Here is a 17,280-nt window from a genome sequence, read left to right on the forward strand (position 1 = left end):
TAGGTATATTATATCTTTTCATTTTCGGATTAACGAAGCTTATTTCATTTTCAGATTAATAAACCTTTTAAAGGTCACTTGTCATGATATCCATATATTTGTTATATTTTGTCAAATCCATGTATTGTATATGCCACCTTAGTAGACGGCAATGCAGTGAATGTGTAAATGAATGAATGTGTTTTGTTTTGTTTTGTTTTTTACTCAATTTCTAATCCAATCGCTCACTTCCCCTGTAGTTATGTGATGGGCGATTGTAAAATTAAGCTTATACAAAGGGGTCCACAAATTCAGATAAACAAAATACAAATGTTGAGCTTAATTATGGTTAGATAATTATACAAAACGCAATGAGAGAGAGGGGGGAAGGATGAACCCCATGCAGGTGGAAATCACATTGTATTCATTCAGTGAAAATAAAAGATCACTCCTTTTCTTCTTAATTGAGTTCTTTATCTACCGTAATAATCTTTTCATTTATTTGTATGTGCCTGTGCATGTTTCGTTCATTTGATTCCTCTTCCACGCATCTATCCTGTAAGTTTCTAAGTTGTATTTCATGGATATAACAACAACAACAAAAATGCTGAAAGTGACGAGTAGATTATTTTGTAAATGCAATTACCGATATGATCATTTTATCAATCTGAGATATTTGAAATTGATGATGCTGAAAAACAAAGAAAATAAGAAAAAGCGTCCGCCGTAATTTTCATGATTATCTTAAGATCATTTCTTTTGCCATGTTGCGAGTGTAGTATTTAGAATCAAAAACATTTTTCTCATCCCTCTTCAATGATTTTAGAAATTATCATAGTTTTTCTTCTTTTTTTTTAGTCAAACTTCTCATGTGTTGTCACTCTGGACATTGCAATCATATAGTAAATAGAGTTCGATTTTTCTTTGCCCTCTTTTTCTTTTTGATCAAGGTGTGTTTATTTGCCTGAGTGTGTTTGTCTTTAGAAACTTCATATTAATCGCATGGAGTATAATATTACTCACACCGTGGAAAACTGTCACCTTCAAGAGTTTCCACGTGGAGGGTTCATATAGAATTAACTTGCCCCCCTCCCCTCTAAAAAAAGGATACTATAATAAAAGTAAATAAAAAAGTGATGCTGCCCTGAACTGAATGGATCAGCAGCTGGAACACCGGTTGATTAACCTCTGGTGACTTCCCTTTCGTATCGTATCATTCGGACAAAAGAATAGATCACTAATGAAATGCGTCTATCGTATAATAATCATATATCTTAGTGTTCAAGGTGTATATCATGAAACTTAACTGACGCAAGAAAGTAATTCAAAGTGAAGTTGTTTGATTGCTTGACGCCTACTCTTTTTTTTACTACCGCTTAGGGAAAATCGTGGTTTTTTTTTCTATAATTATATTTTTGCTCTATGAGGGGAGTGCATTCTACAAGCCCTGCTTTTTAGCAGTCCCCTCCATTTCCAGCAATATTGTTTATGCATTTACCACAGTGACGTAATAGTTATTTGTATCTCTGTTGATAATTCATTTATATCTCTTTTACAATGTTATTCTGTTTATCGCATTGTGGTACTGATTTCCTGACGTCTGTGTATACGAGTGTTTCATTGTATTTCTAATTATTTGTTTGTTGGAAGTGAAATAAATCAGCTTGAACTTGAACTTGAAGGGATCTAGATGGAATGTCTCTCTCACTTGACGGATTTAAAAAACGATTGCCTGTGAATGAGTAGGGCCTATTGTCTCTGATAGGCATTCCCTACATTATAGAGTCAAAAAGAAAATAAGGGGCTTAAAACAACAAGAGTTATCCTTCCTATTCAAGTACTTTCTCTTATCGTGGTACTCACTTTTATGGGGTTCTAGAGTTCGTGTCCATTATTATATGAACGCGCGTTCAATATCAAGGCCTTCTTTATTAAACTTTGCCAAATTAAGAATATACAAACCGTAGAATAACATAAGAAGGATTCTTATAAGAATAATTGTACGTAAAAGAGTATAAAAAATTCTGGATACCTCAATAGTTGATTACATGTACATTTGTCGTTTACTTTGTAGAGACGCTACTCTTGGATGAGTATATGTACTATGGATTGGCCACTGCATGTGAAGAGTTTGTCCATTTTTGAAGATTTTTAAGTACGGTCTCTGTCATAAAGTACAAAATAATACCTTTTAAATGATCACATTGGTCACTACATAATTATAAAGGTACATTTTTGAAGTTATGGTCAAAAGAAGCAAAATTTTTCTTATTATTCTATTGATCTTTCTTGACCTTTAATCGCAAATATCTCCATTTGGCAAATGGACTTATCGGTTTTTGCGAACTAACTCTCCATATATTATAATAAATATCCTCCGTAAACACAATTATTACAATGGAGCGCGGCGACAGACAGCTTTACTGTTGTGTAAACAACGGTATTTATTGTACTTGCATGCTTTACGTATATACATGTCTAGGTACTGTTTGTTGGTCGGATTAGTTGTTGATTTTGAGGTTCGGGGAGGGTCAAATACCGCATATTACTCTCTAAAAAAAAATCGAGTGAAAGTATTCACTCTTAAAGGAGTGAATTAAAAAAAGAGTGAATTTAGAGTGAAATTGGAGTGTGAAATTTAAGTGAAAATGCTCATTTTTCACTCATTTTGGAGTGACCTCAAGGATCACTCGAAGATTTTGGAGTGATCCCTGAGGTCACTCTAAAACGAGTGAAAATGAACATTTTCACTCAAAATTCACTCCAATTTCACTCTAAATTCACTCCTTTTTGAAAAGTGAATATTTTCGCTCGATTTTTTTAGAGAGTAGATATAGGCAAACAGAAGACTTATTATTCTAAGTGATCAATATTGTTGACTAGTTCTAGAAAATCATGTAGGCTACTTACAAGGCCATCCGCACCTACAATATATGCAGGGACAGATCTATTGCTTTCAGTACCAAAGGGCGGAGGTTAGTTTTGGAAACTAATAAAACAAACAAACAGACAGACAAGCACATAAAACCTATCTTCATATTTTTGGGTGTCATTTCTCTCCCACTATTGACTGAAAAAGCAAAGCAAAACAAAACAAAACAAAACAAAACAAAACAAAACAAAACAAAACAAAACAAAACAAAACAAAACAAAACAAAACAAAACAAAACAAAACCGAAAAGAAAAAAAGTTCATCACATTTTTTTTTGCTCTCATTTGAAAACATCAACAACACTGAACGAAAAATTAAGCGGGGGGGGGGGTTAAATCAATTAAAAAAGAAAAAGAAAGAAGGAACACGTACCGTCCCCCCTCCTCCGGACCCCCCCCCCCCCCCCCCCCCCCGCCCCATCCGCCACTGTGCTGATGCATGCACTAAAGAAAGATCTAAGTCAAAATGTTACGAAAACTCCTCCGAACAGACGGACTGACGTATAAAAGAAGAATGACAAATTTTGGGTTATCACTACTGGACGGGTGGATTAGAGGCAAAATGCATGCTGGTTGAAAAACCAACGAACAAAAATAATGTAGGAGTGTTTACATATAAACAAACAATCCTGTGGTATATGACTCATATATTCCAATCTGGCTTTATCCACTCAAGCACACTTACAGGTATAACATTTATCAGATTTGTTTTATTCCACACATTCTAATTAGTAATTTAAACTATAAAAACAAACAAATAAGCAAGCAAGCAAATTGACAGACAGACGCAGACAAACAGACAAACAAACAGACTATATATAGGAACAGAAACAATTAGGGGCCTATACCAAAATACTAGTAGTATGCCAGTCAAGGGAGCCGATTTGTACAGCCGAACATTTTGACGCCGAGTTGCATGTAAGTTACGAAACGTCCCGGGCATCGCGCGATACCCTGCGAGGCTCTGCATCTGTTTATTCAGGCTCTTGTGTCAAAGGTCGGCACTTTCTCAACACGCCACTCAATGTACGTGTGATCAGTGAATGTCCGCCAGTTCATGCAGCAGGTTGACAGATCCACCGGCGAGAAGCAAGCCGGTCCGTCCGCGGTATGCCAACCCACCATACGGGTGATTTGTTGTGGCGACTGAACGATTGGGATGTGGTTTGGGAACAACTAAGGAGTGTTCATTGGAGATCTTTTCAAGGAGAAGGGAAATGCATTTTCCTCACGCGTCTCAAAGGTCAGCACCTTTATCCTTAGCATTCAAATTGTTGGATTTCAAACCATCTCTAGCCTAAAACGTAATTCTACTGTGACCGAAAGATCAGTCTGTATCGTCGGGACCGAGCGGGGATGTGCTAACTTTCATTCCTAACTTCAACAAGGTTAAACGTTGGAAATGTATTTTAGCATCATCTAGATTCTATGTCTGTAAGTTACTAACGAGTACCGTTTGTAAATTGCTAGGCTGGGTGACATTTAAATGTTAGAAGTCTACTCAAATGACAAATGTCAAATCATTAACTTAAAGTTAGAATTAATAGAAGTCTGGTTAAAGGCCCTAACGTTAGGTGTTGCCCTGTGTAAGCTGTTGTTGGTCAAGTTGGCCGTTGGCGTTGGTGAGCTGCCCTGCCCTGTCTTTTTCATTTGTGTAAAATAGAGTCTAGAAAACTAGAAATGTCTAACTGTTAGTTGTATTTTTATGTGATTAATTGGGCAATTATGGGAAACTGGATTCCGTCAGTTCTGTAAAGCAATTAGACAGAAAGATCTGTCTGTTTGGAAGAGTCTTATTTTCATTGACGTTATCACTCTCCTCCGTAGACACTGTCACTGTATCTGGTGGTAGAGTCTATAGGAGGGGATCTGTGAAGCCAGACGCAGTCTCCGCGGAACATCCCGACAACCAGATACAATTCAATTCAATTCAATTCAATTTTATTTGTTCAATTCCGCCAAGAAAACAAATTACAGAAATTGTAATATTGGGCAAAGACAAGAAATCAATGATTAGACAAACATGACAGATAGCTAAAAAGAGTTAACATATACATCAGGTGAAAAAGATAGGAGACCTGCTGAGAAGCAAAACTTGTAAATTGCAGAAACTCCTATTTACAAAATAAAAAGCCACCAGGTACACAAGACTGAAAATTTCAGCCTGAAAAATATGTACAATATATACATACAGTATGCGGAAATGAAATGATAATTGTGTGTGTGTGTGGGGGGGGGGGGGCAGCACACTAACGGATGTTAAAAATATTTTTAAAAATGTACTTAAACAGAATGAGGGATTTAATAATGGGGGAAAAAAATTAACCTGGACTTGGACACACAGTTACAGGGATAAGAGTAAAGAGAGTGAAATAAAGGCAATGACTTATAAGATATCCAGTGCTTAACTAAGATGTAGCTCAGCATTAATCAATGGAAAAAAAATTGTAAAACCAGTAAAGCAGATTATATCAAAAAGCCTACATATGTCTAATTACTCATGAAGATGTGACCGATCTTTCAGTCAATAAAGCAATGTAACTTAAGATAACATTAAAAAAAAAAATAAGAGACTTCTACGGACATACGGATCTGTCTGTCTACGTAACTTGAAAGTGTCTTTGAGTCAATGACCCAACCATTTTATTCACAAATTGCTATCAAAGTAACTAACCTTAGAACTGTACTAGATCTATCATCTAACCTGCTACTGTTAAGAATAGATCTGATGTCTAGATAGAATGTCTACTGAAAATCTTAAAGATTGTGATGTTAAACTTAGTGATCTTTAGCCATTGTGATAGCAACTTTGAATTTGTTTACCGCAAAATCTCACAACAGGTGTGTTGTTAACAGATTTTATAGAGCCCAGCAATGCCCCTTCACACAATGATTGGTCACTTACAGCTGTAAGTTGCTGTATGTTTATTTATGTTTCACAATTTGCACCAAATAATTAGGTTCTCCTCTGGACAAATAATAGAGACCTTGTGTAAAATCTGCATCTGTACGTAAAATACCAGCCCGTCAAAGACAAGGGGGTGGGGGGTGCATATGTTTCTTGCTCCAAGTCTAAGTGCCCATAACACCATTACATAACGTCAAAAGCAATGCACAACATCATAGCACAGTCTCTGTAGTCTATATCGTAGGGTTTCTATACCAAGTGTTGATTCTGTGTAACACATCTATAATGCATATGTCTATACTCTTCGGTTTGTGTTTTTCCTGCAGACCTGAGCAAGAAAATTACAAGTAAGTGATGGCATCTTCAGAATCCATGTTGACTGTCCTCCCTGAGGGACTTTTGTATCCCCTTGGAGTATCGGCTATCTTTGGCTTTCTTCTCTACCTCGTTCTGGGCAAACCCTCATCTTCGGTGAGTACCCTGGTGACCGGTCCCTTTTCAAGAAGAAATTTCAGCAAATATGAAGTTGCTCTAAATGCTCAATATAGAATTAGGTAAAAATGGCTGAACAAGCTGTTTCCATTATTGTTTCGCTCACTGTTCTTTTGTACCTGTTAGAGTGTTAAAAAAAATGAAAGAAAGAAAAAGAAAGGAAGTAGTGCTGTTCATCTACATCAACTAATGATATTACTGCAGGCAACTTCAGCTAGATCTTTTAAACAGTTTTTGTGGCAAAAAGTATTTGTAATTTGACACTGTGGAGAAATTGTTTACTTTGCTTTTAGTTTATGTGTAATTTGATGCTCACAAATTTCATAAAAAGTTCTTGTTATTGTGTCCATCTGTTACAATGTGATGAATTATGTTCCCTAATACATCAAATGTACACCCTCCAAATGCACGTTGCTTACTATCTGATATGATAAGAACATCACCCAAATTTCATCTACTGGCAAACCTCATGAATTTGGAGTTCTTGATCTTGCATTCCTTGTACAAAATGTATTGAACAAAGTTTGGAACTTTGGAAATGTCCCTTTAAACCAAATAAATTTTATACCCTGTCTTACATGTAAGGTTTACATTCCAGGATGCAATGTTGTACATTATAATCTCCATCTATTCTGTGTCTTATGTCTTGTATTCAATGAGCCATGCATAATGTTTATGCCTCTTTGTTATATATAGAGGAGACAGTTTCCCACTGCCAGTCATGTGACCTCATCTCAGTCACCTGACACTGAGGTGCTCATCATTGGGTCGGGGATCCTGGGCTCGGCCATGGCAGCGGTTCTGGGGAGAGATGGGCGCAAGGTGACAGTGATTGAGAGAGACCTCAAGGAGCCTGATCGAATCGTCGGGGAACTACTTCAGCCAGGCGGATACAGGGCTCTGTCGGCACTGGGCCTGCAAGGTATGATAAGGGCCCCCTGGTCCCTTCAAGCTTCTCCATCCGCCAGTCGACAGGTCTACACTGGTGTGCTTGTCTTGTACCAATAATGATATATTTCATTTGTTTTAAGCTACCATATATGTAATGGTGCTTTCTTGAGCTCCTCCATGGAAATAATGAGTCTGACGAGCTCCCAATTGCAGGAGCTTTATCAATAAACTCCTATACCAAGACAATAATTTGCTTTGAATACATGGTAGGCATAATTAATGATATTGCTCCTTTTCTTTTATTGTTAATATTGGCTGGGCAGTTTATTTCCAGTACAGCTATAGTGTACCATTGATGGTATTTGTTTACTACATCATAGTTAATTGTTTATTTTTTTTTCCTTTTTTTTTTTGGGTAAAGAAAGCAGAGATAAAGTAAACTGAAGAGTTTATAAATAAGTATGCAGTATCACCTATAAGGTAGGTGTACATGTAATTACACATAGTATTGAGGTAGATGATAAGTACATTTTTGGGACCTCTCCTGCTTAAAGGAAAAGTCCCACTTAAACCCAAGATGTTTTAACCCGTTGAGGACGAGTCCTGAGTATACTCGGGCAGGTGTCTATGGGAAATGTGTGTTGTAGCAAAATCAGCCCGTCCTCAAACGGGTTAATATTATATGAGATGTGGCAAGTATCGCATGGTTATATGAAAGGGAAATGGGTAGCTGATTCACAGGGAGTCAACTGAGGCCATGTAAACGGGTTGGCCTTGACATCCAGATACTGTTGTCAGTCAAGTAGCAGACTTCAAGATAAGGAACAGGAATCAAATATGGTCATAGTTCCCTTTGCCTTTGATAAACCTGTGCTGTTGGAAGTCATCAACCTTAGAGAAGTAGTTCAACGATAAACTTATGTAAATAGTGTGTTCTTTGGAGAGGTACTTATCCAGACAGCCCTTGTGTCATTGTCCTCTACCTGTCTGTCTGTCTGTTTATCTTTCTGTTGGTTTATTCATATATTCATCTTCATATCTAGATCTATCTTTTTATCCATCTATCCATCTTTATCTATCTTTTTATCCATCTTTATATCTATCCACGTATGCCACAACCTCATTTTCTTATCTACATGTTGTTACAGTCAATGTCAGTACTGTTTACATTATGCTAACCGGTGCTCATTGACTCATCCTTAAGTAAATACACATGCCTTCAGCATATGCAATTAACACATTTGACATGTGAGAATTTACAAGAGAAAACAAGCAAATGAAATGAAATCAGCAACTGAAAAAAAAAATAAATATAGATATATATAGATATGTATGTAAACACACACATACACACACACACACACACACACACACACACACACACACACACACACACACATAGTTTCTTAGAACTCTCAAGACAATTGTAAACATACCACTCACCCCTTCAACAACCAACTAGTTATTATGTTTTGTTCCAATATATTCACTTCACATCTTTTCCTGATGTTATCTTAAATATCCTGATGGTGACTTCAAATTGTGTAAATCCTCAGTTTGCGTAATCATTGTAAAGTCAGGAATAGATAAAATACAGACAACAAACTAAGCTTCAACCAACCGTTATATGTTATATTTGACCACGGAGGGCTCCCACATGGTGATTTGACTGACTAGCTTTTGTGCACTATTGTAGAGAAGCTCAATGGGACTGATTCCTTCATACCTTAGTTTCCTGTCTGGAGATGCTTTGTGATCACTGTAGCATAGACCTATACATTATGTAGATAACAATTGATGTGTATCCTACCTACTGATAGGAGTACGTATTCAAAGCATGATTAGTCTTACTGATTCAGACTGTTTCTTTGACATTCCAGGATGACTAATCCTGCTTTGAATAAAGGATTCTGGATACACATTGTCCCCTATGTCTATGCCCCAATGAGCCCAAAGCAGCACTGGACAGGCAGCATGCGCAGCAGGTGAAAAGGAATCATTTTGGCTTGAGAAAGTCCACAGTGAATGGGCAAAAGCTTGAGTCAGTCAAACATATCAGGTTTGGTTAAAGCTTGATTGTGTTGTGATCTTTCTCAACCAACGATAGTTTTTCTGTGCCATAAAGCCTACATTTTATTTCAATAAGTGTGATCTTCTGACCAAAATAAATGAATGAATTAATGGCATGTCATCATCTTGTGCCTGTTGTCCAGAGACATACACAGAATGTAGATTATGTATTTGTAGGAAAATCCTGGAAAGAATAATTATATTCAAACAGTGTAGATACACAGTGTCAGTAATCCCAAATAGGACAGACTACTTGTATACCTCAAAATATTAATGCAAACCAGTCATACAAGAAGAAAGTTTGAAAATGCCTGTCTTTTTTCCATAATGCATACAGCTTATTTCAGATACATTGTAAATGAATCCCTCCTTCCACCTCTTCTTCATCGCAGGCTGTGTGGAGCATCTCGACGAGCACTGGGTCAAAGGTTACGTCATCCATGACATGAAGTCTGGGTCACAGGTCACTGTCCCCTACCCAGAGGATGGTGCGTCAGGAGAACCCATCACTGGACGGTCATTCCACCACGGCAGATTTGTCATGGGACTACGAAAGGCTGCCATGGCAGAAGAAAGGTATAATATTGTACATTTCAGTATGTCTTGGAATTTAGTCAGCAAAATTGGCGACAGAAATTGAATGTCAATATTATTCAAAGGGAGAAAGTAAAGTAATGTATTGCTGAATTTGAAAGTGCCAGAACTACAAGGAAGGCTGTACAGTATGCCGGTGGCCTAATAAAGTAATAACATTATGGATGACAGTTTTGTCAAACTCTTTGTAAATCCTTTACTATGGTATTTTACAAGGCTTTGGTAGGCGCAAGAACATCGAGCTACATGTAAAGCACCCGACCATGACACCCACTACCATTCCAAACACATTGTTTGTTTGTTTTTCTTTTGCTGCATTGATTTTTCTTCAGCTTCTGAAGTCCGATTATAATTACACAATAGCGCTTGATGGAGACTCTTATAACATGGCAGAGTAAAGATTGATATGGATTTTGAGCAAAGTATGATTTATAACAAAACAAAAAGTATTAAAGAACACAAATTTATGTGTGCTATTGTATATATACAGTCTGTTTAAATGTGTTTGATTATCACTCATCAATTTTTGTCTCTTCAGGGTGACATACATTGAAGGTACGGCAACAAAGGTCCTGGAAGAAAATGATCGAGTTGTTGGTGTGAGCTATAAACTAAAAGGGACCCAGGATGTCAAGGCAAGTTATTGAATATTTGTTGATGTTCCATTTGATATGCAAATAATATGCAGGAATGAAGTTTCCTCCTCTGTCTTTTGCGTACAAATTAAAGTTAGTACTTTGCTGAAAGAAAGGAAAATATCTCTTTGCAAATGTCACTTTTACGAAAATTAATGTTGTCATCATATCAGTATTAATGTATTATTACCTTAATCAGACATCAATAGAGATCTATAAACAGTTTCGATGTCAGTGAGTCATTTGTCACAATAAAATACAGTATTGTACCTTAACCCATTGAGGACGAGTCCCTAGTATACTCTGGCAGGTGTCTACAGGAAATGCGTGTTGTAGCTAAATTAGTCCGTCCTCAGTGGGTTAAAATGATTTTCATTCTCAAATCATAACCTTTACATCGGGTGTATCCAAGTCCTCACAAAAGATTGTGAAGATATATTTCTGTGGATTTGTTAAAGAAATCAATTTGGTTTCATCATCTGAATACCATTGATATACAATTGATCATACAGTTGCTTGTCTCTTGAAAAGAAAAGAAAAGAGATCTGTATTTTATCTGTTGTGTCCTAGCTTCATTGAAACTAGAACATAATTGTTGAAATAAAAGACATATTTGAAAGTTTATTGTTGAGTAAATCTCATGTCAAAGTACTGTATTTCTTGGTGTATATGCTTTGCTTATTGATTTGTGTATTCTTATAAAATCTCTTGACTTGAATTTTTGTATTCATGTATTTGACTGAATAAATGTGTAATCATTTATTCAGTCTTTTAAGTCATTTGTTTATTGAATTGATGGTGTATGTAAAATATTGTGCATTGGAGCCTTTAGGAATATAATGCTGACTGCTCACATTATTATAACAGTTCTTACTCCTGTCATTTTACTCTTGGTTTATCACAACAGGAGATCCGAGCATCCCTCACGATCATTGCCGACGGGTGCTTCTCCAAGTTCCGGAAGCAGCTGACCACGGCCGCACCTCAAGTCTCTTCCCACTTTGTCGGGACCCTCATGCACAACTGTCCCCAGTTCACCAGCAACCATGCCGAGCTGGTCCTGGCCCATCCCTCCCCGGTCCTCATCTACCAGATCTCGTCGGAGGATACCCGGGTGCTGGTGGATGTCCGGGGAGGCATGCCAAAGGACATCAAGGAATACATGATGGACAGCATCCATCCACAGCTGCCGAGTAAGTGAACTTTCAAAGACCGAGTATCATCTCTCAGAACCTCATAAGCACGATGAAATAAATTTCAAGACAGGTGCGATAAAATAGAATAGAATATGTGGAGCAAAAAGAGAAATTATGGCCATAATTAGGAGTATGATCCAAAGATATACAATGTATGGTGCAGTGATGAGCAATGTCAATGTGCAGCAATCTCAATATGCGATGGGATGGATCAGTGGGTAGCATATTTGCCTTTTAGTCAAATGGTACAGGTTCGGGCTTTGGTTCCAATCTAAGTGAATCGTACCTGAGCAACGTTGTGTGTTATCATGCCATCCCCTCTAGTAAGGCAAAACACTCTGACCCTTGGATAGGACAAATAAAATGGAGGTCCCATATAGTGTGAGAGAGTCACAACCCACGCATGTTAAAGATCCCGCTTCATTCATTCATCGCAAAGAGCAGCGCGCATAACCCTCTGAAGTGCCCCCCTTCCCCCCAGGTATATAAAATTGGTCCCCATGGAAGATCAGCTAGTGTAGCTGAATCAATTATGGGCTATCAAGCTATCTTGTCAGATGGGAAATGAAAATAAGTAAACAAACACATGTATTGTGGACAGTCTACTGTATTTGTAGCATACATGGAAGATCAGTTTTAAAGGAAACAATCATGTATCACAAATTGAAACTTTGATGAGAGTGATGGCCCTCTAGAAATGTTATGCAGTGATGGTACTGAAGGTCGCAGTACTCGACATGTTGTGATATCTTTTGTCATTGCAGAGCATATACAAGAACCTTTTGCTGATTCCATCCAAAACGGCCGCATCCGCAGCATGCCCAACAGCTTCCTCCCACCAGCACCGGTGGAGAAGCGGGGAGCCCTGTTGCTAGGCGACGCATACAACATGAGGCATCCGCTGACGGGAGGAGGAATGAGTGTGGCACTGAACGATGTCAAGATCTGGCGGGAACTCTTCAAGACCATTCCTAATCTTGGTAGGATGTCTCAGTCTTCTTTTTCCTCTTGAGTCTATTGAATAGACAAATTGTCACTCTATATGATCATACAGAGTCTTACTTGGGCTTTCTTCAATTAGAATAATCGATTTAACCATACATTAAAGAGGGATTTCATCCATATTTTGATGTGAGATGAGATGCAATGTTTCATAGGACTGTGTCATGTGACATTGTGGTCTCACATTGACAATATGTACTGCTGAGCTATTGGGAGAATAATGCAATATGGTGGAGGCATACCAGTTGCCATAGCAACATTTCTAGTTTATTATAGTCGCACTTCAACAGCGGTCATCTATCTCAAAAGACTGGTCCATTTACTATTACTTTATACGCCATATATTTAGCGAGTCTAGATTTTTCACGAATTGGAAGTTCCCGATTTCGCAGGTGGTTAAATTCACGATCGTGGAGTCCTGTACCGAATGGAGAAATGTATACGCGTACGTCACATTTATAGCTTGATCAGAGTCAATACTTTCATGTGTCTTTAATTTTGCATATAGCACCTGACTCGCAAAATTCACAAAGATAAAAACCTTGCAAAATATATGGCGTAATCAGTAGTACATAATGAAAGAAATTTGACAGTGCGCTGAAACAGCTGTTTGCATTTACATTCATCCTTTTTCTCCTGAATTCTGACAGGTGATGATGAGGTGGTCGCCAAGGCTCTTTCCCACTTTCACTGGCAGAGAAAGTCTTCACATGCGTTTGTTGTGAACGTTCTTGCCCAAGCTCTTTATGAGCTGTTTGCAGCCACTGATGGTAAGTACAAGATTTAAAAGCAAAACTATGATAATGGACAGTAACCGTAAAGAGCTGTACAAGGAACCTTGTTATAACGAGTTGCTTCGGTTCACTGAAATTTCTGTGTTTTGTGGGGTATCTTGTAAGTTGTTATATCAGGGGCCTGTTTCATAAAGAGTTGCAATTGATCTTACGCTCGATTGATTGAGGGTAACTAGTTGAATCGAGTGGAAGATCAATACTGAGCATAAGTCCTGTTTCATAAAGACACGCTTGATTTCGAGAAAAATCAAGCGCAACTCTCAGTAGATGGAGTGTTACTTGCGATCAATCGCAAAGTTGTTTATGAAACAGAATTTGCAATTGATTGCAACTTATGCTCAGTCTTTATGAAACAGACCCCAGGAAAAGAATTTAAAAGGAATGGGATGTGAAAAATTACCTTATTATACCAGATACAGACTATATCTCACTATATCCAACCTCGTTATAGTGAGGTTACACTGTACTTACTAGTGTGATGGGAAGCGATGATTGTGATAAGTGGTCATTGAGAAGATTGATAATTACGGATTGCTTTACAAAGTGAATAAGTTTATTTTTGTGAGTATAAAGAAATTTGGACTTTTTCTGCAAGAATGCAACCCCTATTATCTATTATCTTGACCAACCAAAGGACCTCTGTTGGCAGAATATTTCCACTGTTGAGTATGGTTGTTCTTTGCATGGGGACTGTGTGTAATCTAAAGGATATGTAGTCCATTACAATTCAACCTAAAGGGTATCCTATTGCTTTATTAATTTTACAATGATGATCAACCTGTTGTATGCAGTTTCTGCATTCGTTCTGATTGTGTTGTGTTCTATGTTAACCTGAAACCTACTCAAAGGCCTCACTGAAGTAGAATAGAAAACGTCTACCTTTATATGAATAAAGCATTCTTTTTATGTGTGTCTTGCCTTCTTCCATCTTCCATCTTCCATAGTCCATTTGGTAAAGCTTCGTGAGGCGTGCTTCCATTATTTCAAACTTGGTGGCAGAGCAGTATCAGGCCCAGTTGGACTTTTGTCTGTGTGAGTATCAACTTGAGTCTGCAAAAATTACAATTCTCATTTTTGCAAAATTACTATTCTCATTTTTGCACCCTTAATTCTGTTTGCTGGATGATTTGTTTTTCTTTCTGGTGCTCTTGCTACAGTAACAATGATATTGCTCTTGGAATTGTTTTTGAATGAAGGGCTTGAGGATCGGAGCCCTACATTCTCCTTTTTCCCTTAGTAATTACATGCCAACTCTTGATGTTGATGTCACATAATGTTTGTCGATATCACAAAATATTGTTGACTTTCTGTGATGGAACTGCTGTTGGTGAAGATGTTCCTTGATACAGTGGACTCTTGTTATAGAGAACACTAAATTCAAAAAGAACAATTTTTGCTTGAAGTGTCATTTTTCTTGCCTGATAGTTTCTACGCATTTTTGTTCAAACCCCAATATGACAAAATTGTGATATAACAAAGCGATTCACGTATCCCAAGGATTGTCTTGTAATGAGGGTCTTCTGCAGATCAAAGCTTCACTGATTTGTGCAGAAGCATGGAATTGAGAAAAAGTTGGAAGCGAGATTGCTATCTGCATACCAAACATTTGTATGCACATTGCATGCTTGAAATGTTATATTAGCTTGTATAGAAGGATAATATGTGAAGTAAATTGTGTAGGGAAAACTTTTCATGTCTCCCCCTTATAAAAAAAGACTATGAATGGTGAGAGTAACATTCCGTGTGTGATCTATTTTTCTCCATGTGTGTATATCCCCTACAGATTGACTCCAAACCCATTTACGCTGATTGGGCACTTCTTTGCCGTAGCCATGTACGCAATCTACATCACGTTCCTGGACCAGCCGTGGTACAGCAAGCCCCTGGCCCTCTACGAGTCCACCCTCATCTTCAGCAAAGCCTGCTGCGTTCTCTTCCCGCTGATTCGCTCCGAGTTCCACATGGTGATGAGGTCGTAGTACAAGCTAGTGATCACCTGAAACAAATGTCGCTGTGATGAAAAGTTTTCCTCTCGGCACCCATGAAATTGTGGAATCGTTGACCACGTTCTTGTAGGAAATGGCAGTCAGATGATGGGGAAATGCACGGGGAGTGTGAGAAGACGGTAATCAAGGGACAATTTTCAAATTTGCTGTGTAAATTCTGATGTGTGATGTATCTGAGATGATAAATTGCTCCGTGGAATAATGTCAGTGGGCGAATGCAATCCTCTTGCGCACTAATATCTTGCCACCACCAAAGCTTGGTGCTGTAACTTGATATTGGACAGAATTTACCAGACATTACATTGATGTCCACTGATGCGCAACACCTGTATTTGCTGCATTTTCCAAAGCCAAGCTCGTGCCAAGACTTTCAGCCATGATCACAGTGACCGAGACTGTATGGAAGACGTACACTTTTTTCTCTTTTTTCCCCATGTTAGGATGACAAGTTTAAGTGCATTCACATGCAAATTGCAGCTGTACTTATCATGTACGTGTACTTGTAGTGCAACCATAGTGTAATAAGATTATAGTATACAGTGAAACCCTGTTATAACGAGTTCGGTTAAAATGAGGAACAGCTTATAACGAGATGATATGGTCAGTCCTGTTTTCCTTTGCGTGTAAACCTATGGCAGAAGGAATCGGTTATGAGGAGTTCGGTTATAACGAGGACAACCAGGTCATCATACATTAATGTATAAGATCCCAGCCGAAATGATTCATGAAACTATCGCTTTCCCGCTGGGCACCAACAGCGTAAAAATACTTCGCAAGTTACGGTAAACAACGCATGAATGTTACTCTATTTGCGCTGGTGTTTCGAAAAAGTTAGGCCCTAGCAAACGTATTTTACACAATCTGATTTTGTTCATTGTCAATTTACACTGTATTTTACAAACGAAAAAATATAATTTTTTCAGAATGGTTCAACACAAGCGGAAGAGATAGCAGTAGAAAGAATCACGAATATAATATAGGCATACTCCTCAAGAACACAATGTGCAGCTATTATGCTAAGAGATTTTTGAAGAAAAATGAAAAATGAACTCATTTCAACCCCTACTTTTTTCGTCTAATTCGCAAATGATTTCCCTTCATTCTCTCAATAATAATGATCGATCCATAATTGTGTAAAAACAGTGCAAAGGATGTTCTTAAGTTTCAGTGATGGATGGGTACAATTTTGTATATGACTTGCTTATGTTTTTCTTTGTTTTTGATGCGTACGGTTATAACGAGGTAGTATCGCCGGTCCCACAGACCTCGTTATAATGGGGTTTCACTGTACTTGTAGTATTGTTTCTGTGAACTTATAATTAAAAGTAAAAGATTCTGCTGTCCTTTAATGTCTGTTTCGTAAAGATGTGTACAAAGATTGTACCATGGCAGTTACTGCAATACACACAACTGATTGCTTGTTTTGCTTGGTGCTAGCAAAGTACAGGGAACTCTCTTCATAACAGATCAGACTCCTTGACACCAATAAATCAGTGTAATATAGAGAAAGTTGTTGTATTGAGAAAGTTGTTACATCAAGGTCTGAACAGCAATGAAATACAAAGAAACTTTGAACTCTCGGACAAGAGAACTTGGTTTGTTATAGCAAGCCATATGTTAGTGTTTTTAATGGTAAGAGGCCTTTCTTAACTGCAATTATTTTAACTCACTATAACTGCAAAACCTGTGATAAAATATGGCCCCACCTGTATTCCATCAGCATAGCAGTATTTTGTTGTTGTTTTAAACCAACATCACTGTTTGTTATATTTGATATTTCTG

The 17,280-nt window shown here is 37.8% G+C and overlaps 1 protein-coding gene across 1 annotated transcript; it reads left to right on the plus strand.

Annotated features, from left to right (window-relative positions):
- Positions 1-4,033: 4,033 nt before the first annotated feature.
- On the plus strand, positions 4,034-17,071 carry LOC139744335 (squalene monooxygenase-like). Its single transcript, XM_071654777.1, has 10 exons — positions 4,034-4,153; positions 6,145-6,289; positions 7,007-7,232; positions 9,664-9,847; positions 10,404-10,500; positions 11,408-11,693; positions 12,461-12,676; positions 13,349-13,468; positions 14,437-14,524; positions 15,276-17,071. Exons 2-10 carry the CDS (start codon positions 6,173-6,175, stop codon positions 15,469-15,471), a joined length of 1,530 nt encoding a protein of 509 aa, XP_071510878.1. The 5' UTR covers positions 4,034-4,153; positions 6,145-6,172; the 3' UTR covers positions 15,472-17,071.
- The last annotated feature ends 209 nt before the right edge of the window (positions 17,072-17,280 follow it).

Source organism: Diadema antillarum, unplaced genomic scaffold (genome assembly GCF_040938485.1).
Source record: "Diadema antillarum isolate AM-2024a unplaced genomic scaffold, OU_Dant_1.0 seq00001161_RagTag, whole genome shotgun sequence".
Classification (NCBI taxonomy): domain Eukaryota; kingdom Metazoa; phylum Echinodermata; class Echinoidea; order Diadematoida; family Diadematidae; genus Diadema; species Diadema antillarum.

What these genes read in the sequence shown, in the direction of transcription:
- LOC139744335 (XM_071654777.1), top strand. Translation starts at nt 6,173, where the DNA reads ATGGCATCTTCAGAATCCATGTTGACTGTCCTCCCTGAGGGACTTTTG. An exon ending in AAGGGACCCAGGATGTCAAG is followed by an intron (nt 10,501 to 11,407) that starts GCAAGTTATTGA and finishes TTATCACAACAG; the next exon opens with GAGATCCGAGCATCCCTCAC. An exon ending in CCAGTTGGACTTTTGTCTGT is followed by an intron (nt 14,525 to 15,275) that starts GTGAGTATCAAC and finishes TATCCCCTACAG; the next exon opens with ATTGACTCCAAACCCATTTA.